At 45.1% G+C, this 24,417-nt stretch overlaps 1 protein-coding gene across 3 annotated transcripts in view; it reads right to left on the minus strand.

The window, feature by feature from the left end:
• Positions 1-24,417, minus strand: part of SF3B3 (splicing factor 3b subunit 3) — a 56,507-nt gene that overhangs the window by 9,201 nt on the left and 22,889 nt on the right. For all 3 annotated transcript variants that reach the window (XM_063141526.1, XM_063141524.1, XM_063141525.1), the window contains exons 12-16: positions 11,694-11,845; positions 5,907-6,062; positions 5,384-5,539; positions 4,593-4,736; positions 3,806-3,928 (exon numbers count right to left, since the gene is read on the minus strand). In XM_063141526.1, coding sequence (XP_062997596.1) covers positions 3,806-3,928; positions 4,593-4,736; positions 5,384-5,539; positions 5,907-6,062; positions 11,694-11,845 — 731 coding nt within the window. The remainder of the gene's footprint in view (positions 1-3,805; positions 3,929-4,592; positions 4,737-5,383; positions 5,540-5,906; positions 6,063-11,693; positions 11,846-24,417) is intronic.

Below are 24,417 nucleotides of genomic sequence, written 5' to 3' on the forward strand. Positions count from 1 at the left end.
AGTCAGCTTTGGGGAGTCTGTTGCACACGCGACTCGTTTGCTAGATTATGGAGAAGGTATAATGTAGCAGTGAACACCTGGGTCGCCTCTAGTTCAACCTTTGCCTCAGCCACGAACTCAGTGAGTGGCCTTCAGTAAGTCTCTCCTACTTACAACAGCCTTACAAGCCCTTCTGGGAAGACGATATGAAGCACCCTCAACAGTCACCAAAAAATGCTTCTAAAATGTATTTTGGGAAGGAGACCTGGCAGCTGCCGCTGCCACCTGACCAAGTACCAGTTTAACGATGGTGCAGCAATTACCAACACGTTTCCAGGTTTGTTCCCTCTGCAGGATTCCGTAGCTATTACCAGATACTATCTTAGAAGCTCTACATTTTCATAGAATAGTAGAGTTGGAAGGGGCCCACGAGGCCATCGAGTCCAACCCCTTGCTCAATGCAGGAATCCACACTAAAGCATCCCTGACCTCCCTAGGCAACTGATTCCATTGTCATACTGTTCTAACAGTCAGGAAGTTCTTCCTGATGTCCAGCTGGAATCTGGCTTCCTTTAACTTGAGCCCGTTATTCCGTGCCCTGCCCTCTGGGAGGATCGAGAAGAGATCCTGGCCCTCCTCTGTGTGACAACCTTTTAAGTATTTGAAGAGTGCTCTCATGTCTCCCCTCAGTCTTCTCTTCTCCAGGCTAAACATGCCCAGTTCTTCCAGTCTCTCTTCATAGGGCTTTGTTTCCAGACCCCTGATCATCCTGGTTGCCCTCCTCTGAACACGCTCCAGCTTGTCTGCATCCTTCTTGAATTGTAGAGCCCAGAACTGGACGCAATACTCTAGATGAGGCCTAACCAGGGCTGAATAGAAAGGAACCAGTACCTCACGTGATTTGGAAGCTATACTTCTATTAATGCAGCCCAAAATAGCATTGGCCTTTCTTGCAGCCATATCACACTGTTGGCTCATATTCAGCTTGTGATCTACAACAATTCCAAGATCCTTCTCGTTTGTAGTAATGCTGAGCCAAGTATCCCCCATCTTGTAACTGTTCATTTGGTTTCTATTTCCTAGATGTAGAACTTGGCATTTATCCCTATTAAATTTCGTTCTGTTGTTTTCAGCCCAGCACTCCAGCCTATCAAGATCACTTTGAAGTTTGTTTCCGTCTTCCAGGGTATTAGCTATCCCACCCAATTTGGTGTCATCTGCAAATTTGATCAGCGTTCCCTGCACCTCCTCGTCCAAATCATTAATAAAAATGTTGAAGAGCACTGGGCCCAGGACTGAGCCCTGCGGTACCCCACTCATTGCCTCTCCCCAGTTTGAGAAGGTACCATTGATAAGTACTCTTTGAGTCCAATTCTGTAGCCAATAGTTGTTCCATCTAGCCCACTTTTAGCTAGTTTGTTAATCAGAATGTCATGGGCACTTTGTCAAAAACTTTACATAAGTCAAGATATATGACATCCACAGCATTCCCACAGTCCACAAGGGAGGTTACCCGATCAAAAAATGAGATCAAATTAGTCTGACAGGATTTGTTCCTGACAAATCCATGTTGGCTTCTAGTAATCACTGCATTGATTTCAAGGTGTTTACAGATTGACTTCTTTATAATCTGCTCCAGAATTTTCCCAGGGATGGATGTCAGACTGACTGGTCTGTAGTTCTCAGGTTCCTCTTTTTTGCCCTTTTTGAAGATAGGGACAACGTTAGCCCTCCTCCAGTCGTCTGGCACCTCACCCGTCTTCCATGATTTTGCAAAGATAATAGACAAAGGTTCTGAGAGTTCTTCCGCTAGCTCCTTCATTACTCTAGGATGCAGTTCATCGGGCCCTGGAGATTTGAACTCATTCAAGGAAATTAGGTGTTCTTTGACCATTTGTTTATCAATCTCAAACTGTACTCCTTCCCCCTCAACTTCTGCTTCACTTTTTCCAGGGGGGTCATAGACCCGCTTTTGGGAGAAGACTGAGGCAAAGTAGGAATTGAGCACTTCAGCCTTTTCTTTGTCATCTGTTATCAATTTGCCATCCTCATTAAGCAGTTGAACCACTATTTCTTTCCTCTGTCTTTTACTACTCACGTATCTGAAGAAAGCCTTTTTATTGCTTTTAGCATCCCTCGCTAATCTCAGCTCTTTCACACCTTTAGCTTTCCTGATGCCATTTCAGCACTTCTGTGCTACCTGTCTGTACTCTTCTTTTGTAGCCTGGCCTTCCTTCCACTTCCTATATGTATCCTTTTTTGTTTTCAGGTCGTCTCTAAGCTTTTTGTGGAGCCACATTGGTTTCCTCTGTTGTCTTCTATCTTTTCTCTTTGTTGGAATTGTTTGTAACTGTGCCTTTAAAATTTCATTTTTTAAATACTCCCACCCATCCTGCACTCCTTTTCTCATTAGGCTCACTTGCCATGGACTTTACTTATCATAGTTAGTGTTTATTAAAATCAGCTTTCCTAAAATCCAGAGTACATGTATGGCTACACTCCGCTTTTGTCTTCTTTATAATCAAGAATTCAAGTATGACGTGGTCACTTTCCCCCATAGTTCCTGTTACTGCCACTTTATCCACTAAGTCATCCCTGTTGGTCAATAACAAGTCAAGGATTGCCGATCCTCTAGTTCCTTCCTCCACTTTCTGTAGGAGAAAGTTATCACCCACACGTCAGGAATTTCTTGGAAGGGCCGTTTTTGGCAGCATTTGTCTCCCAACAGATCTCAGGTAATTGAAGTCCCCCATCACTACTGCATCACACTTCCTCGAAACACTGGCAATTTGTTTCTCAAAAGTTTTGTCCTCGTCTTCTCCTTGATTGGGTGGTCGGTAGTAGACTCCGATTATCATGTTCTTTTTATTCCTTGCCCCATTTATTTTAATTTATTTTTAGCTACTGCTTTATTTTTAATATCAAAATCTAGGTGTACCCAAATTGGAGTTAGTTGTGAAAATCTGTTATCAATTTCTCTTTTTTAAAATACTATGTTTTTAATAATCCTGTGATTGTACTGCTTTTCCTTTCTATTTGTTGTGTTATATTTATTTATTTATTTATTTTATGGAAAATGTTCTGTATTTCTTCCTCCTATAGTTCCATCAATTCTTTTTCTATTTCTACCCATTGTGCCTTGGTTCCTTCCTTTATTATGGTTAATAGATGTCTTAATTGGTACGTGTCATGGTATGTTTTTAGGTGTGGTATGTATGTCCTAACCTCCTTCCTGCCCAAGTCTATATCTAAATGTTTTAGCTGTTCATGGCTAAAATCTTATTCCTGTTCCTTTTTTTTAAACTCTTATTTGCCAACAATTTTGAGCTTTTTCCAGTAAATTCATAATGTCTTTGCTTCACATATAACATGTCAATCATTGTTTTATTTATATCTACAATTTCTCTCTCCTTCCCTTTTTTCCATTTCCTTTCTAATTGTAATTTTCCCTGTATTTTATATTGTTCCATTAAAATATTAATTTCTTGGTCTAATTTTTCTTTCTTTTCCCTATCCTTCCTCTTTATTATACTTGTTTGTTTTATACATTCCCCCCATTATTACAGCTTTTCCTGCTTCCCATCTTATTTTTTTGTTGTTTGTCCTGTTCTATTATCTTTAAAATATCTTTCAATACTTTTTTTAAAAAATTCCTTTATCGTTTCCCTACTTAATAAAATGGGGCTTAGTCTCCATTTGGCCCTCGAAAGCTTTACAAGACCTCTTGGCCACCAGATTAATAGTTCTACTCGTGTTCCTCCTCCCAGCCCCCTATCAAGACATCCAAATCCCTGCCTTTCATGGCAACACACTTGTGCCCACTCACTGCTTCTTGGCCTTGCATCCGGACACGGAAGAGTTTCACGGGACGCGACCCAAGATACCTGGTTCTTGTGTCAGAGAGGTCTCCAGTGACCGGATCGAGGACAGTTCGGAGCAGAACACCATTCTGGATGGGAGGAGAAAGAGGGCCCAAGTTAACTCATGATTACCAAGTAATTTTCACCTCTTGACTCTAATGCTCTTATTATTTCCAGCTCCTCTCTAGCACGAGCAACATTAGACGCAGCTCTGCTACTAAGGGATTTTGTTGTTGTTTATTCGATCAGTCGCTTCCAACTCTTTGTGACTTCAAGGAGCAGCCCACGCCCACTAAGGGATACCTATGTCTTACTTTTTATAAACTAAGGAAAGAGGCGTAAACAACTTCCTAAAAATGCAGGCTAAACCAAAAAATTGCAGCAAAGTGAGATGTGCAGACCTCCCCGCACCCCCACAGTAAGCAGAACACCTCCTCTTTCTCCACCTCCCTGGCAGACAGAAGGTCCCCTTCCTCCTTGCCTTAGTCACATGGGAGGGGTGTAAGCCGTTTCCTTTCCCCAGGAATTCAGGGCAGCAGGGCAGATGTCCCCTCCTGACTTGGCTGCCTGCCTGCACGTGGAATGGGGCTCGAAACCATACCCCTGCACGATTGGGGAAGGGAAAGTTTCTGAGGACTGGAGACCCGCTCAAGTGTGGCAAAACCGCCACACAGCCCCATGGACTAAGTACTTAGCAAAAACCCCACCTCGGTTGGAATGGTCTCCAAGGAGAGCCAGGCACAGACCCCTCACCTGCAAGCCGATGTTCAGGTACAAGAAGCCGATGGAGCCCCGCTCCCCCAGGTCGTCCTGCTTCTCAGCTCCTCCCATTTCCACAATGCACAATGCCTCTGGCTGGGCAGGGAGCGCCTGCATACTCAATGGCTGCAGACAGTCCTGGGGAAGAAGGGAGAGAAGGGCTATGAGGAAGGCACACGGGAAGAGCCCGCTTCTTGATGCAAGAGCCAGTGGCCCCTGCAAGCTGCGCAGGGCCTATTCAGAGCCACCTCTGGGACGATGCATCCTGTCCATGAACTGTTTCCCACTGTAAGGAGCACTGGCCCTGCTCAGGCAGATGACCGTGTCTCTGGCGTTCTTGCCAGATCGAGAACCGCCTGAGTCTTCCTGCCTTGGACCCACCTGGCCCGGCCCACATTCACGAACACTGCTTGTATTCAATAAGCCAACAGGAGTTTGGAAAACACCCAATTTCATGAAGAGGCAAATGGTCCACCCTTCCTCCTTTTCAAGATACTCTTTCGTAATGGCCATTTGGAGTGTTTTAGCCTTCAAATAGTGGCAGAGGCAGAGAAACAGCAATTGTCGTTTCAATTTGAAAAACGGCATGGTAGGAGTTCAGCTAGGCATCCGATTGCTTTCAATAGGCTCTGCTTGCATACTTGTGGGCCAACATGACAAATACACTGAGCCTCTAGGGCCTTCTCCTGTCCAAAGGAAGGTCAATCAGGGAAGTGGAGCGGCACTTCCATTCAGACCAGCTGAGGTGCAGCAGCACAGGCCAGAAGCACTCCGCAGGCACTTACAGAGGGGTCCAGCGAAATGATGCGCACGGTGTTGTCCACAAGACCAACGGCAAGGAAACGGGAGCGCTGTTCTCCAGGGGGGACGTTGGCCAAGCTCATGCATACCACATCCGCTGACATCTCCTTCCTCTCAGTGTATTCGTTCAGCTGTCCTGACTAATGTGGAAAGAGCAGGGAAGAAGGAGGCACGTTCAGATCAGCAAACTGAAGCTGAGAACCACGACAACTCTCTAGAAGAAACAACTCCTGCAGCACTTTAAAGACCACCACACACTGATTGCGGCACGAGCTCTTGCAAGGGAGTCTTTCGAAGCCCGCCACCTTTAAACAGATCTCTCCAACGGTCCACCAAAAAGCAGGGGGGAAAGACCTCACACACAATAAGGGCGTGGACCATCTTCCTGAAATGATGCCCCACCGAAACGAATGAGAGCTACACCAAGAGCCCCCACCACCATGGCTCAGAGCATCTCGCTGCAACCCCAGTCTACAGACCCCCTGCTAGGACAGGCAACTCACATACCGGGTCCATCTCGAAGTAGACCAGCTCTCCTCCAGTCAGTGCTATCACCACTTGTCTCTGATTCACAGCACACTTGACAATGGTCTTCTTCCCTGGGGTCTTCCACTCATTCACTCGTTTATCGGCCCTGATGTGCCGGATGCCATCAGGATAAACCTGAAGGGAGACAGGAATAAAACAGTAACTTGTTAGTACAGCCAATGCCTTTGTCATTCTACCTGCTATTATGCCTTTGTCAGTCCATGGCCCACCAATTTATAATTGATTACTTCTCTGCAGGGCTGGGGGATCTATTACACTGGTCCATCCCTAGAGGCTTCCAAAGGGCTAGTGGGGTGGGTGATGCTGTCCAAGTCCCAGTCACTCTGCAGAATATGGGGGCAACCCAGGCAGCTGACAGGGGTTGTCCTGGATGTCGCCTCCTGCTTTGTAGAGCCAATTCAGCACCCTGGAACACATCTGAACAGAGGGCAATGGAGCAAGCTAGGAAACCAGTGGAAGAAGAGACCCTGCTTGGCAGGAGAAGGCCCCAGGTTCAATCCCAGGCAGCATCTCCAGGTGGGGCTGGGAAAGAACCATGCCTGAAACCCTGGAGAGCCGCTGCTGCCAGTCAGCGTAGACAATACTGGGCTAGATGGACCAAGGCTCTGACTCAGGACAAGGCAGCTTTTTATGGAATACAGGTGGAAGAAAATGGGTATCAAGCCTACTGTGGTGGTGAAGGTAAATAGGACATCTTTCATCGAGCAGAAAGAGTTCTAAGCGGCTCAAGGCCTGGTAGCAGATCTGGAAGAACCCTTGTTTGCACACAGTTGACATGTTTGCATTACGTATTTAGGGCAAAATTGCTCGTATCTGTCATGATTTAGATTCTACAATTCAGGATCAGCGATCTGTTTGCATGAGTCTTGATTCTAGTGATTTATCACGTTTAGTAGGGAGAAGATGATGGGTTGGATCAGAGAGGTTTTAATTTCTTTATATGAAAGAGAGAGAGAGAGGTCCCAACCTCCTTGAAGGAGGCAGTAGCGAGACCACTTCTGAAAAGCATAGCTGAGTAATTATAGGGCGTTGGCTAATATCCCCTTCCTGGGCAAGGTGCTCAAGCAGGTGGTGGCCGATTAGATCACACGTGATTTCTGAGCGCAGAGCCAGTTCAGTCCCACTTGCTTCTGCTTTTCTGAACAACTCAGGAATGGCCCAGTGTTCCTGGGCTGTTGTCGTGATAGCTAAACCCAGCAGTTATTGAGTCTGCGAATTCGCGTCCAGCAGAACTATTCAAGGTGGTGAGAGGTCTAACTCAGACACCTTCCCCCTCTGAACCTGATTTTAGAGCCTTCGGTAGTTCGCTGTGATGCCTTTAACAATCATTTCACAGATAAAATCTCTTGGATAAGAGCCAACTTAGATGCCGTCATTATAGCAGAAGCTGACAATGGAGTGTCCAGCAATTCCGCAAGTAGAGTTACACTAGATCAGTTTCAGTTGGTGAGTACCGAGGACATGGACAAGCTGCTTGGATGAGTGAGTAAGACAACTTGCCCTCTTGATCCCTGTCCTTCATGGCTGGTCATCCAGGGCAGAGATGCAGTTAGACAACAATTACAGCATATTATTAATGCATCTCTCAGAGAGGGGAGTTTTCCATCATACTTAAAAGAAGCTGTAGTACGGCCACTTTTAAAAAAGCCCTCCCTGGACCTTAATAATGACAGACCAGTATCAAATCTTCCATTTTTAGGCAAAGTGATCAAGAGGGCCGTTGCCTTCCAACTCCAAGCAGTCTTGGATGATGCAGATTTTCTAGACCCGGCTTCAAACCATTTCAAACCCATTTAGTTTTTTAACGGTTTTTTAATGCTTTATGTGTGTATGTTCTGTGTTTTAGGATTTTAAATTTTGTATATTCGTTTTAATCTTAATTTTAGAATTTCTGTAAACCGCCCAGAGAGCCCTGGCTATGGGAGCGGTATATAAGTGCAATAAATAAATAAATAAATAAATAATAAACCGGCTTCAAAACAGGATACGGAGTTGAGACCGCTACGGTCGCCTTAGCAGATGGTCTATGCCTGAGTATTGACAGGGGGAGGGTGTCCCTGCTGGTGCTTTTGGACCTCTCAGTGGATTTCGATACCATCAACCATGGTATCCTTCTGGATCGCCTGAGGGGATTGGGAATTGGGGGCACTGTGCTTCGGTGGTTCTGGTCCTGCCTCTCGGGCCAGTTCCAGATGTTGATGCTTGGGGACAGCTGTTCCTCAAAGAAGGAGCTGCTGTGTGGTGTACCATAAGGTGTCATCCTTTCCCCAATGCTATTAAATATTTACATGAAACCGCTGGGAGAGATCATTCGAGGCATGGGGCGGGGTTCTTTCAGTATGCTGATGACACCCAAATATATTTCTCTATCCCTTCGACAACAGCGTCAGCTAAGGATAGTGTGTCTCCTCTGAATGAACGCTTAGAGGCAGTAATGGGCTGGACGAGGAAAAACAAACTGAAGCTGAATCCAGACAAGACGGAGGTGCTTGCTGTCAAAGGTCATAACCTAGGTTTGGAGGTGTGTCAACCAGTTCTGGATGGGGTTACACTCCCTCTGAAAGACTGCATTCGCAGCTTGGGGGTGCTTCTGGATCCGTCGCTCCAAATGACAGTCCAGATAGATGCGATGGCCAGGAGTGGCAACAATGGATGAAGGCCAATGCACCACAGTACAGAGAACAGCTCCAATAGTGCCCCAAAATAGTGTCCGCAACAATGTAGGAACAAAGCCAGACTATAAAACACATGGTCTTCGAGGTCTATATACTAATGCCCAGAGCAAGGGAAATGGGCATGTTTAGCCTGGAGAAGAGAATATTGAGGAGAGACATGATAGCACTCTTCAAATACTTAAAACATTGTCACACAGAGGAGGGCCAGGATCTCTTCTCGATCCTCCCAGAGTGCAGGACACGGAATAACGGGCTCAAGTTAAAGGAAGCCACATTCCGGCTGGACTGCAGGAAAAACTTCCTGGCTGTTAGAGCAGTACGACAATGGAATCAGTTACCTAGGGAGGTTGTGGGCTCTCCCACACTAGAGGCTTTCAAGAGGCAGCTGGACAACCACCTGTCAGGGGATGCTTTAGGGTGGATTCCTGCATTGATGGCAGGTGTACACCATGTTGATCTCAGTCGGGAACACAAACCTTGCAGGTCACCACCACTGGAGAATCCTTTCTGTCCATAGCCCCTTTTAGATTCTGCCCTTTGGACTGGACTGGAATAGCCTGTGCTTTGTCCTGTCCTCCCTCAAGGTTAACAACAGAGTCCCATATTATATGGGTGTGTTTTACAAGAACAAAAAATGTTGTTAGGGACCTCCCCCTGACAAATTCCTGTGCTTGCTCTCTCTCTCTCTCTCTCTCTGGGAGCTGGCTTCCTTATGTAGCTTCTAGAAAAGTCATCCAAGTTGGATGTGCAGCCATTTCCTGAAGGTGGTGCTGGGGGATTTCAGCTTTATCCCATGACATTTATGGTTTGGGATTCTGCAAGGATCCATCTTGTTCCCCTTGCTATTTAACATTCAGATGAAACTACTGAGTTTGGAGATTTAGACTGCAGTGTCATCAGCATGGTGACCTGGTTCAGATGATCTTCTTCAGCTAAACAAACTACCATGGCTTGTTTGAGCTGCATCATGTGCTGGGCGTCATGCGCCTAATCGACCACCCAGCTACAGCTTGTCATGTCATCTGGACCTGGATGGCTTGTTTGTTGTAGAAACAACCCTCAATTCACACGGGCTACCGTTGGGGTATCAGGGAGTTATTCCCCCTTCAAACAAACCTTGCCACCTGGGATTGGACAGGCAGATGATTATGGGAAGCATGTGCAGCCTATGCCACAACTTAAACAAGCCATAACTTGTTTAGCCAAAAACAAAATTAGGCTGACAACCATTACCCAGAGGACCTTCTCTTCTGCTGCTCCCAGACTGTGGAACGGCCTGCCGGAGAAGACTGGTCAACTTAACAGTCTTTTAGCATTTAAGAAAGCTGTCAAGACTTATCTATTCCGGCAGGCCTATCCAGGGGGATTTTAGGATGTTTTTAGGACATTTTAATAATGTTTTTAATCAGTTTTATGTATTTTATACTTATTGTTGTTCCCCGCCTCGATCCAAATGGAGAGGTGGGTAAGAAATATTTTATTATCATCATCATCATCATCTATGCCCTGGTAACTTGCAATGCAGATTACTGCCATGTGTTGGACGTGTGGCTGCCCTTGAACACAGTCCAGAAACGTCAATTAGTACAGAATATGCCACTGTGGTACTAGGCACAATGCCTAGATTGCGCCAGTCCTGCTCCATTTTCACTGGTTCCCAGTTTGTTTCTGGGCCAAAATAAGGGTGTTATCCACCTCTTCCCATATGTTCTTGCCTCTTACCCAGAATCATCATCTGAGGCCATGGTTCAAGTGCCCTCAGATACTGACATCTGGCAGGGGGCTACTTGTGAGTAGGCCTTTCTTTTAGTATTTTTATTTTATTTATTTATTGCATTTTTATACTGCCGAACAGCTGAACCTCCCTGGGCGGTTCACAAAAACTAAAACCATTCAAAGTATAAAACACAATATAAAAACATGGTATAAAATACACATTAAAAACTGATTAAAAACATACCATACATGATTAAAACATCTTTAAAACATCCTGAAAACATTCTAAAATTTCACTGGATAGGCCTGCCGGAATAGATCAGTCTTTCTTGCTTTTTTAAATTCTAAAAGACTGTCAAGTTGACGAATCTCCTCCGGCAGGCCATTCCACAGTCTGGGAGCAGCAGAAGAAAAGGTCCTCTGGGTAACAGGTGTTAATCTAGTTTTTGCTAGCTGAAATAGATTCTTCCCAGAGGACTTGAGTGTGCGGGGTGGATTGTACGGGAGAAGGCGATCCCACAGGTAGCCTGGACCCAAACCACGTAGCCCCCAACTGTGGAATACCTCCCTGGAGATATCCGCCTGGCACCTACTTTATTGACCTGGTGAAGAACCATTTTGTTCTCCGAAACCTTTAAATTTCATTTTAGCTGCTTGTTTTACTTTTAATTACATTTTTAAAGCTGCATTTTAGAACTGTCCTTCTCCATGTTGTTAGCTACTCAGAATTTTTAAGGCGCTCTGACACTGATCTTCTGCTTTTAAAATTCTTGTTGCTGCTGCATTTAAATTTTTTGTTTCAAGTGATGTTGTTGGTTTTAATGTGTTTTTATTAAATATGCTTCCACCATAGGACAACTGAAAACAAATAAAATACATAAATAAATATTAGCCTATCTATTTAAATGTACTTATGTTATTTATTTTGAGGCACCTAAGGGGGGGTGGGGGAAGGAAGATACCAATTTATAAAAGCTTCTTCAGCCTGTTCATCTGGAGCCATGTTCAGCTGCATGATTATCAAGCCTTTCTATACCATTTATTGTTTTGCAAAATAGTTTGTAACCCTCACCACATTCTTACAACAAATTTGTGAACTTTATCATTAAGTCTCCCATTCTAATTCACTGAAGGAAGTGGCGGGGTGGGTGGAAGATCAATAAACTGCAATTTTTCATAATATTAAAGCAAGGTATGTTTTCACAAGCTCCTCCTCATCTTTAAAAATGAAAAGGGTTCACGTGATAACAGAACCACAGCAAAACCCTATCTCATTAACTCAGTTGAAAAAGTTAAAGAACCAGGTTGTCAGCAAAAGCCAATCAGTACATAAGGGAGTCAGAGGCACCCTTACCTGCACCAACGCATCATCCCCCAACAACGAGCAGGACAATGTGGGCGTGGTACCAAGAAATCCAGAATCCGTCACTTCCTCTACAGTTTCTCCAATAGAGAGTACCAGGGTGGCGTTGACGAAGGACACAATGATATAAGCATCAAATTCATCTAATTGTAGAAGAAAGAGGAAAGACCAACATTAGAGGCTCAAGAAAGAGGTCTGAAAAGCAAATATGGCCAAGATGAGCTATTCACAAAGGGCTGCTTTCCAAAAGGCAAATCAGACTTCCAATATTTCAGTTCCAGAAAACATCACCACTCACTTTTAAACCCATTTCTATCCAAGAAATTCAAGGAACAGCTGAAGCAATGATGGCTAACTTTTTGACAACTGTGCCACAAGCAAAAAGTGCTAGCAGTCAGCCCAATACTTATACAAGCCTTGGAGGCGCGGGAGCAGGCAGAGTAGACGTCGGACTCTAAGGTGTAGCAAGGCCCACTGGCTCTCCTGCTCCTCTGTGTAGATGGACCAGTTTCCTATTAAGTCATTAGGAAGTTAATTGTCCTGAGCTGAATTCTGCAAACACTTATTTATTACATTTCTATACCACTAATAGCTGACACTCTCACTCACACAAGGTAGTGTGCGGGCCCTGCACCACACAATCAGGCTGCTCAATAACAGACAGGAGCCACAGCAAGAGAAGAATATTCACGGCAGAGGGGAAATAGCAGCATATGAGATGGCTGACCTTCTTCGGAAATGTGTTCTTCCATCATACAACCATTGCTTCCAGCTTGCCTTCTAAAACAACATCTGGGCCAAGATAGAACTAAAGCAAAAGCAGTTTCCTGCTCTGCCCCCCAACTATATGAAACAAGTCTAGCAAGACAGCTATGCCTGCTATCTCAAGCTCATTCTCTTTCCCCTACTCCCACATCTCTCCCTCTCACACATACACACACATACACGTACGTACATGTATATACAGACTTCAATTTGCGCAGTGCAACATCTAAAATATATGGGATACTGCTATTTTCAAAAGATGGGGCTGATATGAGGGGGTACATAATTGAATTAAGCCAAAAATGACTGATAGGGGGAGCAAAGGCCGGGGAAAGCTCAACACACACACCCCATAGCCATCCAACCACAAACAGTGGAAACCAATTTGATTAAGAAAATGAAACACAAGATGCGCTGGATGAGTGTTCCTCAACCCAGGAGCCCTCCAAAAGTTTTGGGCCTCAGCTCTCATCATCCCCTCACCCTTTGCCATTCTGGTTCGGCAGATGGGAGTTTTAGCCCAGACCTCTGGAAGGCACCAGTTTGGGAAAGTCCGCCCTCAATCCCTGATCCCAAGCCAGAAGAAGAGAACACAACGCCACCCAGCATGGAGCTCAACCAATGACCTCAAGGCCTGCCTAGCAGCATATCTGAGACCCGGCCTGAATCTGGAATGCAGGGCCCTTGGACAGTTCAGAGGGGGCATGGGGGCAAAGTGTGCTGCCCAACCGCTGTTTATCCATCAACAGGGAAGTAGCAGTACAGGTGAGCTACCTAAAGAGAAAGAAGTAATGCCACAGACACAGAACTTCTCTTAGAGATAAACAATTCAAAATGCCACTCAGATGGAACAAGTGCTAATGTAGCAATACTACCCATTTTCAGAGTCCCCACTAGATGGCAAACAGCTTAGAAAAGCCACGCATTTTGTTACTGCTCTCCATGGGAAATGGAGCCAGCACATCTCAACAAGGGCCCTCATACAGAATTTGAAATGTTAACATTTCACTATTAAAAGCCAACAGCTGGCAATGGCCACAGCTTTGCATTTTCTAACCAGAAGTTGTAGTAAAAGCCAGTTGCCTGCCCCCGCCAACACACACAGACACATGCACACACTCCAGAAGAATTTCAAAAATGGTGCCATTGAATTTTCAAGTAAACAAGTTCCACTGTGACTAAAAAATCAGATGAGAGAAGGGTTTTTGAAGAACTAGAGAAACTTCCATGGATCTACATAACCCATAAACTCCAGGATGAGCGAAGCAGGAAAGACGCACATGTGCCGTTTCTGATTCCAATTAACAGTAATGATTGACTTTTACGCTGGGTTGTTTTACTATAAAGGATGTGGTAAAGCAATCCAGGATGTGGACAACACGCTTGAATCTGTTCCACCCACCACATGCTCTCTCAACCCTTGCCCATCATGGCTTATTCGAGCCAGCCATGCGGGGCTGACCGGATGGATCAGGGGAGTGGCAAACGCATCATTGTGTGATGGAGTGGTCTCTACTGCCTCGAAGGAGGCAGTGGTGCCACCTCTTGAAAAAAGCCTCCCTTGACCCAGAGAACTATGCTAACTATCATCTGGTTGCCAATATCCCATTTCTGAGCAAGTTGCTCGAGAGAGCTGCAGGTGCTCTCGGAGGAAACTGATTATCTGAATCCTTTCCAGTCTGGATTCAGGCCCGGTTTTGGGATGGAATCAGCCTTGGTCGCCCTGATGATGACCTTCTTCTGCGAGAGAGAGACGGGGGAGTGCAACCCCATTACTTCTTCTCGATCTCTCAGTGGCTTTCAATATGGTTGACCACGGTATCCTCCTTTGTTGTTTTACAGTGGTTTGACTCCTACTTGCAGGGTAGGTCCCAGAGAATAGCACTGGGTGACTGCACTTCAGCTTCATGGCAGCTGAACTGTGGAATACCACAGGGCACCATCCTGTCCTCAATGTTATTTAATATCTATATGAAGCTGTTGGGAGCGGTCATTAGGAAATTTGGGGGAAGGTGTCACCAGTATGCTGATGACACCCAGCTCTATTTCTCTGTGACATCTGAATCATGAGAGGCTGTACACGTTCTGAACCGGTGCCTGGATGCAGTTATGGCTTGGATGAGGGCCATTAACCTGAAGACTTTGTGTATTGGTGGTTCCCTGGTCTGGGAATTGGGGTGTTTGCGTGTTCTGGATGGGGCTGCACTTCCTCTGAAGTAGCAGGTCTGTAGTTTGGGGTTGTTCCTGGATCCATCTTTGTTACTGGAGACCCAGGTGACCTCAGTGGCCCAGAGCGCCCATTACCAACTTCTGTCATTACATCAACCATGCTGGTTCCTGGATAGGGATAGCCTAGCCATGGTCATTCATGCACTGGTAAGCTCGCGACTAGACTACTGTAACACACTCTGTGTGAGGCTACCCGTGTGTAGTTTAGAAGCTGCAGTTAGTGTAGAACGCAGCAGCTAGGGTGCTCACGGGGTCACCTACCTCTGCTCATATAAAACCAGGTAAAAGAACTGCACGGGCTGCCTGCTAGCTACTGAGCCATGTACAAGGTTTTGTTGTTATCCTATAAAGCCCTAAACAACTTGCAACCAGCATACCGCTTCCCCATATATACACCTAGGTGACGGTTACAATCTTCAGAGGAGGCCTTGCTGGCCTTTCTGAAACGGATAGAATGTCGCCATGAAGAACCTCGGTGGTGGGCCTTCTCTGTAGTGGCACCCACCCTCTGAAAAACCCTCCCTTGTATGGTTCGGGAGGCAAAAAATACATAGCTTCTAAATGCCTCCTAAAAACATACTGTGGCGTTACACTCCACAGGTCAATTCCAAATGTATGTCTGCGGTTTGTGAGTCTGTGGTTTTTAGAATGTTGGCCTGAGTGGGCGGAGTTAGAATGTCTTGGAAGGGGGGAGGAGTGATATATAAGGGAAGGACGGAGGGGACTGAGTAGAACTTTTCGGGGGGACTGTGCCTGCTTACCCTACCCTGTACCTGTTTGCATTCTCTTCCCCTCCTTATTGTTTTACTATGATTTTATTAGATTGTAAGCCTATGCGGCAGGGTCTTGCTATTTACTGTTTTACTCTGTACAGCACCATGTACACTGATGGTGCTATATAAATAAATAAATAATAATAATAATAATAATGCAGTGCTCTCTGTGTTTAGGGTACTTAAGTTCTGGGAAATCTGAGGGTCAGTGTAGTGAGTGGTGTCTTTAGGGTGTGGTGTGCACGTAGTGGAAGTATATTAATCAATACTGATAATAAAGAAAGTTCAAGAGTGATTGTGTGAGAAAAAGGAAAGCGCGTATGTGAATGGGTGACAGGATTGTATGAAAGGTTTCAAAAAGGTTTTTAAATGTTATTTGAAACAAAGCATATGAACTTTTAAAAATAAATTTTGATTGTTTTGTTTTTAAACTACCACAAAAGTCCCACGTGTCTGTTTGGCATTTATCATCTTAAGTTTACACATTCAGCACCCACTCTGACAATCATTCACCTAAGCAGATATAACTCACAGCGCATTATTATATATATTAAAATCCTTCTCCATTTTAAACCCCTTTCTCCACATAGTTTAGAGGAAGGTGGTTTTTGTCCCTTGCCTCAGGCGCATCAAGCAGTAGTGCTTAGCTTGAGCAGGGAGTAGCCTTGGCCGGGTCTGGTGTTCAGAGCCTGTGTCGCCCCATAATAAGTGGTGGCAGACGTGAGGTCTGGTGTTCAGAGCCTGTGTCGTGGCACATACCTCTTCACACAGGCTTTCCCTGGACTATAATTTTTCTGATTTTATATAATAAATAAAATAAAATAAATATACAATCTAGAGTTCCCAGGTTTGGACATCAAGAAACAAACCCAGGAATGGGGCTGATAATTGAAATCAGAAATGGCCTGAATGCTACGCTCCTCCCGTAATCCGTGAGTTGAACAACTCAGGAATTGCCCAGTGTGATATGTGGACTGAGTTGCAGACTCGATTGATAATCAGAATCCAAGGCTAGAAGCCAGGAGAGCAGGGATGGTCAACTCATGGCCTTTTCACCTACAACTCCCATCATCTCTCACCCCACTGACTATGCTGGCCAAGGCTGATGGGAATTGTAGGCCAAACATGTGGTGGGCCACAAATGAAAACAAAATGGATTATTCATGTGCTTTAAGGATGATACCAAAAAGTAAACGTATATGAATATGTTCAACATTACACTTTAGGCCACCATATTGCTATCTGGCTCCCCACATCCATGCTGCCAATGGAGTCATTTAGAATATGCTTTCCCCATCCGGAAGGGATCGTCCATGAAGGAAGACAGACCTTGCTTGCAGGAAAGGCAGCTACATTCACCCAGAACCATCAATCTGGTTCTTTTGATTTTCAAGATGAAACAAGCCACTTGTGCAAAAAGATGACAGTTTATTGATAGAAAACGGATGCAGAATATATAAAAGTTAGCAGCTCCTACTAGTTAATCAAGCTTTCATAGACAGATGGAAGCCATCCCTGTGAACCAAAGCAGATTCTCCAGGCCAGTTGCGTGGTTCTGCCTGGAGCAAAGCCAAAACATGAAGCTTGTGCCTCGGATCTTACAGGCTCTCCTGCTAGGTGCCTGCCTTTCTCTCAGGAGCTGAGAGGCTACATCCCTCCCACTCTCAGAAGAAGTGGGGGGGGGGCTCCCTCTCACAGGTTCCCAAAGCATCTAAACTGGGAAACCAATTGCCTTTCTAATGCCTCGTTAGAAATTAAAACCTCCCAGCTCATCCTGAGATAAGACTCTATGAGAAAAGGATGACATAATGAGGAGAGGCCCATCCAGGGAATGAGGCTGCTCTTGTCAGCTAAAGCCTGCTAATATCTACTCACTTTGTTAGGCTACACAGGTCTCTTAACAGCATTTTGGAACTCTGCGAAGTCCACATTTCTTCTCACTAACAAACTCACTACAACAGGGCAGTTCACAGCCAACCCCGACATTTTCAGGCTTGGCTCCTCTACTCAAAGCAGCATGCTAGGGAAGAATAAAGCAAACTGGTTCATAGTTACTCAGAAACAAGGTAATGCCCCCCTCACCTTGCACACACACACACACACACACGTGCTTTCAAGTAAGAGCAAGTCGTGCAGATGTCAGCGGAGCTCACTTCCCCCTCAGTGAGGCAGACCAGATCATGCACTGCTCTCCATGAGCGCAGTAAAGCCCCCCACCCACCCCAGGCCCCTCCAGAGCCCTATCAACATTCCAGATTGTGGCATGCAAGGTGTTCAGATTCACAGCAACAATGATCGCACCACAAAGCATGGAGGCATTCAGAGAGATGAGCAAAAAGATGGGAGCAATCCCACAATCCCTCAACCTTCTGGATCTACTGCCCCTTGATGAGAGCCAGTACGAGCTCCTGGTGGTGGTGGTGGGACTATCAGTGTCCTCTCCCAGCCTCATCCCTCCCTTTACCTGCAGCCATTTCAATTCACCATTCACAAATACTATTTTTGATTAAAATCCCCCGTTTGCGATTGCAGAAACAACATTAACTCTAATAAAGTGTTTCATCTGCCTTAATATGTAGGACTTTCTTTTTGACAAATCCATTTGGAAATATTAAGTAATACTCATGTCCATTATCTGCCTGCTTGTCAAGGGGCAGAAATAAACAAAAGCAAACATTTATTGTAACAATTTGTCACAGGCACTTTGGGGTGGTTTTATTTGAGAGTGGTGATCAAATGAGAAGGCATTTGAAGGCAATCATATGAAAATTGTCATCCTCTGCCTCTTAACTTTGCTTTAAAACCCCCACAAAACCGGGAAATTTCAATGCAATCTCCACAGCTTGATGCATGATCTGAGGCACAGGCTCGGGTACCAACCAATGGAAATTAACTGCATGGAAATCTTCCAAATCAAAACATATGAAGAAAAGAACTAACCAGACGGAGATCACCAACAAAGGTGCTATGGAAAAGCCAAGGGGGAAAGAAGGAAGAAAGCAGCTCTGCAAAGAGCAACACGGCTGGGAGCCAATCAGGCAGGGGGGAAAGAGGCGTTTGGGCAGGCAAGAAATGAAGGGGAGAGAAGAAGCCAGCTGGTGGGAAACAGCAGCCGGTGAGTCCTCAGGTACCCCCACTCCCCCCCCCCATTCTCCCCTAAGTGAATCTCATGACACAGCTGGGTCCTCTTCTCCTTTGCTACGCTGGCAGCGCCACTTGAAGAGGGTGGGGTGGGGGGTCTCAACCTTGAAGCATCCTCCAATGCCAGCCATGCCAACAGCCAGTTCAATGGCAGGGCTGGGGAAATGGGGCAGCTGCCAGGTTCAAGCCCTGAGCGCAAGCCAAGCCGATTAAGAAAAAGCCAGAGTCGGCCAAAATACAATGCTGATGCCCCATCTAGAAGTGGCACCAGCATGCCCTCTCCAACTGAGACTCAGCTGCCAAGAGCCATGATGTGGAAGGTGGTGGGGAGCCTGCATCTGACAGGGATCAGGAGACTTTTACACAGCACCCAGGCAGCTTTGGACTGTAGACTGCAGAGGAACTTGTGGGGGAAAGCATTCATGCCGGAGAGGAAGCATCTCGTTCCCCAGGCTTCTCTGATGCCTCAGGACAGAGCCAGGTGATGCTAGGAGGGTGGGTGAGCAGTGATACTGCCGGATTGGCAGCGTCATGATGGTTGTCTGACACGGGAAGTTTTCTATTTAGCGTGAGAGCGCTGACAAGCAGCCATATCTGCTCAACCTTGAAGACGGGCGTCATGGGGTTTGACGCAAATCTTCATTATAAGAATACCTGCACTTCCCAACGCTGAAAATGAACTCCCCCATTAACACACATCAGGACATCCCACAAATGCCATGGGGCCATGAGTGGGAAGACCATCCACAGATACATGTATTTATAATATATTTAATTATCTAATGCATTTATTGTGTTTCTATGCTGCCCAATAGCCAAAGCTCTCTGGGCAGTTCACAAACCAAGATGGAAAACCATAGAATACAATAGCTTAACAAAACATACTCTTGCTGTACAGCCCCTGTAAGGCCTCCAGTAGACAGAGGGCAGCTGGAGGCTTAAAGCCATTCTTACCCCAAGAATTCCGGAGTGGGGTGGAGGACTCCAGCCACTGACAACAGATCCTACATGAATAGCGACTTCCTACAGATGAAGTTTTGAGGGATTTGTTTGCTAAGAATATGATAAAAAGGAAACTCAGAGCTGTCCCCCTCCCCACTCCCTTAAACAGTCCAAGCCCTAGCCATAGGTACACACCTGTGGGAGGGGATCAGCACCTCCACCACCAGCCACCTGTGGAAGAAAGAAGAAGGCTTGGTGTTGGTAGTATCACAGACTACGTACCAGCCAAGGTTAGTATTTGCCTTGAAGGGATTTGTATTGCAAACACAATAAGAGAGAGCAAGCGACTTCCAACGTACAAACCAAATACAGACAGGAGCACCACAATGGAACAATGCAAGAACTGAACCATGGCCAGTTTTGTGCCAGTACATTAATGTGCTAAGAAATGATGAAAACTGGCACACGCTGTATTAAGAATGGACCACGGAGAATCAGGCATGGCAACTCACATGATACATTCAAAAACTATCACACAATTCAAAATGGACATAGTAATAAATAAATAAATCCTTGTGTCAATTCTATCCCATTACACGGTAACGTAAGAACAAGGACATACTCCAGGCATTCAGACATTTACAAGGTAAATGTTATTTTCACACATGGGAATGTCTGTTGGAACAAGTTCTTCTCCGTGAAAATCCAGCTGCTGCATGGGAGAGAATATGATCAGACCACCACCAACTAAGCAGATGATGGGCACATCTTGCGTGTCAGGAAAGCTTATCCCAGACCATCTTCCCCAACCTGGCGCCCTCCAGATGTGCCATGCCACAACTCCCATCACCTCCAACCAGCAGGCATCCTGGCTGAGAATGATGTGGGTTGTCATCCAACACATCTGGAGAGCGCCAAGTTGGGGAAGGCTGTTCCAAACCATGTTCTGAAAAGCTACAAGTATCAAGCTCTACACTGATGGTGGACACTGGGTTGCAGCAGCCAAAGGAATTCTTCCAGAACCTTACACTAGCTACACGGCCAAGAAGGGCATGAAGATCACATCTGCATGTCTGAGGACCACACGGCCTTGACCCCATTACAGAGTACCGATTCATGTATAAGTTTTACACTCGCACATACCATGTGAGTAAGCCTTCAGCACATACACCTGCTTGTTCATTTATTAGCCCTTTCCTTCAGGAAACAGCATCACAAGTTCCCATAATTTATAATTTTATTGACTGAGTTGCCTTTTGGCTTGAGAAAGGGCTCCAAGGCAGCATACAATTTTAAAACTTTTAAACTATATAATTTAAATGAATTAAGAGCAGAAGATAGTGATCTTTAAAAGCCAAAGAGAGGAGCTGGTTACATCTCAGAGCATCCAAAGGGCAAAGTTAATAAGGCCTCCCTAAAACTAAACAAAGATGGAGCCATGCTAGCCTCCCTGGGGAGGGAGTTCCACAAAAGCATCACGTGGTGGAGGACCTACAGCCGACCCTTTAAGACCCTTTAAGAACTTAAGAAGCACCATGCTGGATCAGACCAAGGGTCCATCTAGTCCAGCACTCCGTTCACACACTGGGCAGGGGGCAACAAGGCAGGACATGGTGTAACAGGACCCTCCCACCTATGTTCCCCAGCAACTGGTGCACACAGGCTTATTGCCTCAAATACTGGAGTTAGCACACTACCATCAGAGCTAGTAGCCATTGATAGCCTTTGCCTCCAGGAATTTATCCAACCCCCTTTTAAAGCCATCCAAATTGGTGGCAATCACTACAACTTGTGGTAGTGAATTCCATAATTTAACTATGCGCTGTGTGAAGAAGTACTTCCTTTTACCGTATTTCTTCGATTGTAAGACGCCATCGATTGTAAAACGCACACTAATTTCAGTACCAACAGAAAAAAAAACCTAAGACACACCCGCAATTCTAAGACGCACCCCATTTTTAGAGATGTTTATATGGGGGAAAAAGTGCATCTTAGAATCGAAGAAATAGGGTATTTGTCCTGGATCTCCCACAAATCAGCTTCATGGGATGTCCCCAGGTTCTAGTATTTTGAGAGAGGGAGAAAAATGTCTCCCTATCCACATTCTTCATACCATGCCTAATTTTTACACATCTATCACATCTCCCCTTAGCCTCCTTTTCTCCAAGCTAAACTATCCCAGTTGATGTAACCTTCCTTCATAGGGGAGATGCTCCAGCCCCTTAATCATTTTAGTTGCCCTTTTCTGCACTTTTTCCAGCTCTATAATATCCTTTTTTAGATGTGGTGACCAGAACTGTACACAGTATTCTAAGTGTGGTCACACCATAGATTTGTATAAGGGCAGTATGATACTGGCTGTTTTATTCTCAATTCCTTTTCTTATAATTCCTAACATGGAGTTTGCCTTCTTTACAGCGGCCGCACACTAGGTGAAGATTTTCATCGAGCTGTCCACCACAACCCCAAGATCTCTTTCTTGTTCGGTCACCGCCAGCTCAGATCCCATTAGGTTATACTTGAAGTTGGGGTTTTTTGCCCCAATGTGCATCGCCTTACACTTGCTTACATTGAACCGCATCTGCCATTTGGAGGCCCACTCTCCCAGCTTGGAGAGATCCCTTTGGAGCTCTTCACAATCCCTTTGTGTTTTAACAACCTAAAATAATTTGGTGTCGTCAGCAAACTTGGCCACTTCACTGCTCACTCCTAATTCCAGATCTTTTATGAACGAGTTGAAAAGAATTGGTCCCAATACCGATTCCTGTGGGACCCCACTATTTACTTATTTATTATTTATTTTATTTATTTATTTATTAAACTTATATACCGCTCCCATAGCCAGGGCTCTCTGGGCGGTTTACAGAAATTCTAAAATTGAGGTAAAAACAAGTATACAAAATTTAAAACTCTAAAACACAGAACATACATACATAAAGCATTAAAAACCAATTAAAAACTAAACATGTGGGTAATTAGGATGTGCCGCCATATGCCTGGGCAAAGAGGAAAGTCTTAACCTGGCGCCGGAAAGATAGCAGCGTTGGCGCCAGGCGAGCCTCATCAGAGAGATCATTCATCAGGGAGTATCTCAGGGAGATACTTCCCTCCATGGGGAGAATTGACCATTTATTTCTACTCTCTGCTCTTTAACCAGTTACTGAACCATAAGAGGACCTCTCTTCTTATTCCATGACAACTAAGTTTATTCAGGAATCTTTGGTGGGAGACTTTATCAAAAGCCTTTTGGAAATCCAGGTAAACGATGTCCACCGGATCCCCGGCCCCGTCTACGTATTTGTTGACACTTTCAAAGAATTCTAGAAGATTAGTGAGACAGGATTTGCCTTGATTCTTTTTCAGCAAGACATGTTCTTCTATAATCTTACTAATTTTGTCTTTAATAATGCTTCCAACCAGTTTACCTGGAACAGATGTCAAGCTAATCAGCCTGTAATTTCCCAGATCCACCCTGAATCCCTTTTTCAAAATTGGTGTTACATTGTCCATCTTCCAGTCCTCTGGTACAGAGGCTGAGCTTAGTGACATGTTGCATATTTTTGTTAGAAGGTCCACAATTTCATATTTGAGTTCTTTGAGAACTCTAGGATAGATGCCATCTGGGCCTGGTGATTTATTTGCTTTCAATTTGTCCATAAGGTTGAGAACTTCGTCTTTTGTCACCACTATTTGCTGCAGTTCCTCAGACTCCCTTCCTGAAAACATCAGTTTAGGTACAGGCATCTGACCTGTATTCTCTGCAGTGAACACCGACGCAAAGAATTAATTTAGCTTCTCTGCAATTTCCCTGTCCTCCTTTAGTACTCCCTTAGCTCCATTGTCATCCAATGGTCCAACTGCTTCCTAGCTGGTTTCCTGCTTCTGATATGTTTAAAGAATTCTTTATTGTTGGACTTGATATTATTAGTGATGTGCTCTTCAAAATGCTTTTTTGCATCTCTTATTGTTTGCTTACAACTCCTTTGTGCCAGCTTGCGCTCCCTTTTATTTTCCTCACTTGTGCTTTTGAAGCATTCCTGACTAGCTAAAGTTCCCAAACATTTCCCAAAGGTCACATGCAGGTTCATATACAGAAAGGTGATCTTATGATATCCTGGCCCCAAACCATTTAGGGCTTTATGGGAAAGCGCCAGCACCTTCCACTGCACCTGGAAACAAATGGGGAGCTCATATAGCTAAATGATCTGGCTGCCACATCTTGCACTAACTGCACTCTCCAAATCCTCTTCAGGGGAAGCCCTACGTAGAGCGCAAGGCAGTCCACCAAACGGGGGGTAATTAAAGCGTAGATCACTGTGGCCACATCCATCTTCTCCAAGGCACCAGCCTCAGCTGACTGCAGCCGCCATCCGACCTTCCATGAGCAATACTGGGTCCGGAAGCACAGCCAAGCCATGAACCCGACCCTTCAGAGGGAATGCCACCCCCATCCAGAAGAGGCTGTACCCTCAGAAGCACCTGCCTTGTCTAGACTGGGCCTCAGTTTGTTAGCCCACCTTCAATCCGTAACAATATTCTCTATGGATAAGCATGACATTAATAATAATAATAATAATAATAATAATAATAATAATAATAATAATAATAATAATTTGTTACCCGCCTCTCCCTCTGGATCGAGGCGGGGTACGACACAAATGCAAACACGATAAAATACATATATACATCATTATATTTATATCCTGCCTTTCCACTAGAAACAGTGCTCAAGGCAGCCAACAGCAAATTAGGGGTAAGAAAGAATTCTAATTAAAGCACAATCGCATCAGTTAATAAAGAAATAAACAGCTCCCCAGCGGCTAACACCTATGCCAACAAACAGCTCAGCTTAAAAGCAAAACAGC

The sequence above is a fragment of the Elgaria multicarinata genome, chromosome 14 (genome assembly GCF_023053635.1).
Source record: "Elgaria multicarinata webbii isolate HBS135686 ecotype San Diego chromosome 14, rElgMul1.1.pri, whole genome shotgun sequence".
NCBI classification, from domain to species: domain Eukaryota; kingdom Metazoa; phylum Chordata; class Lepidosauria; order Squamata; family Anguidae; genus Elgaria; species Elgaria multicarinata.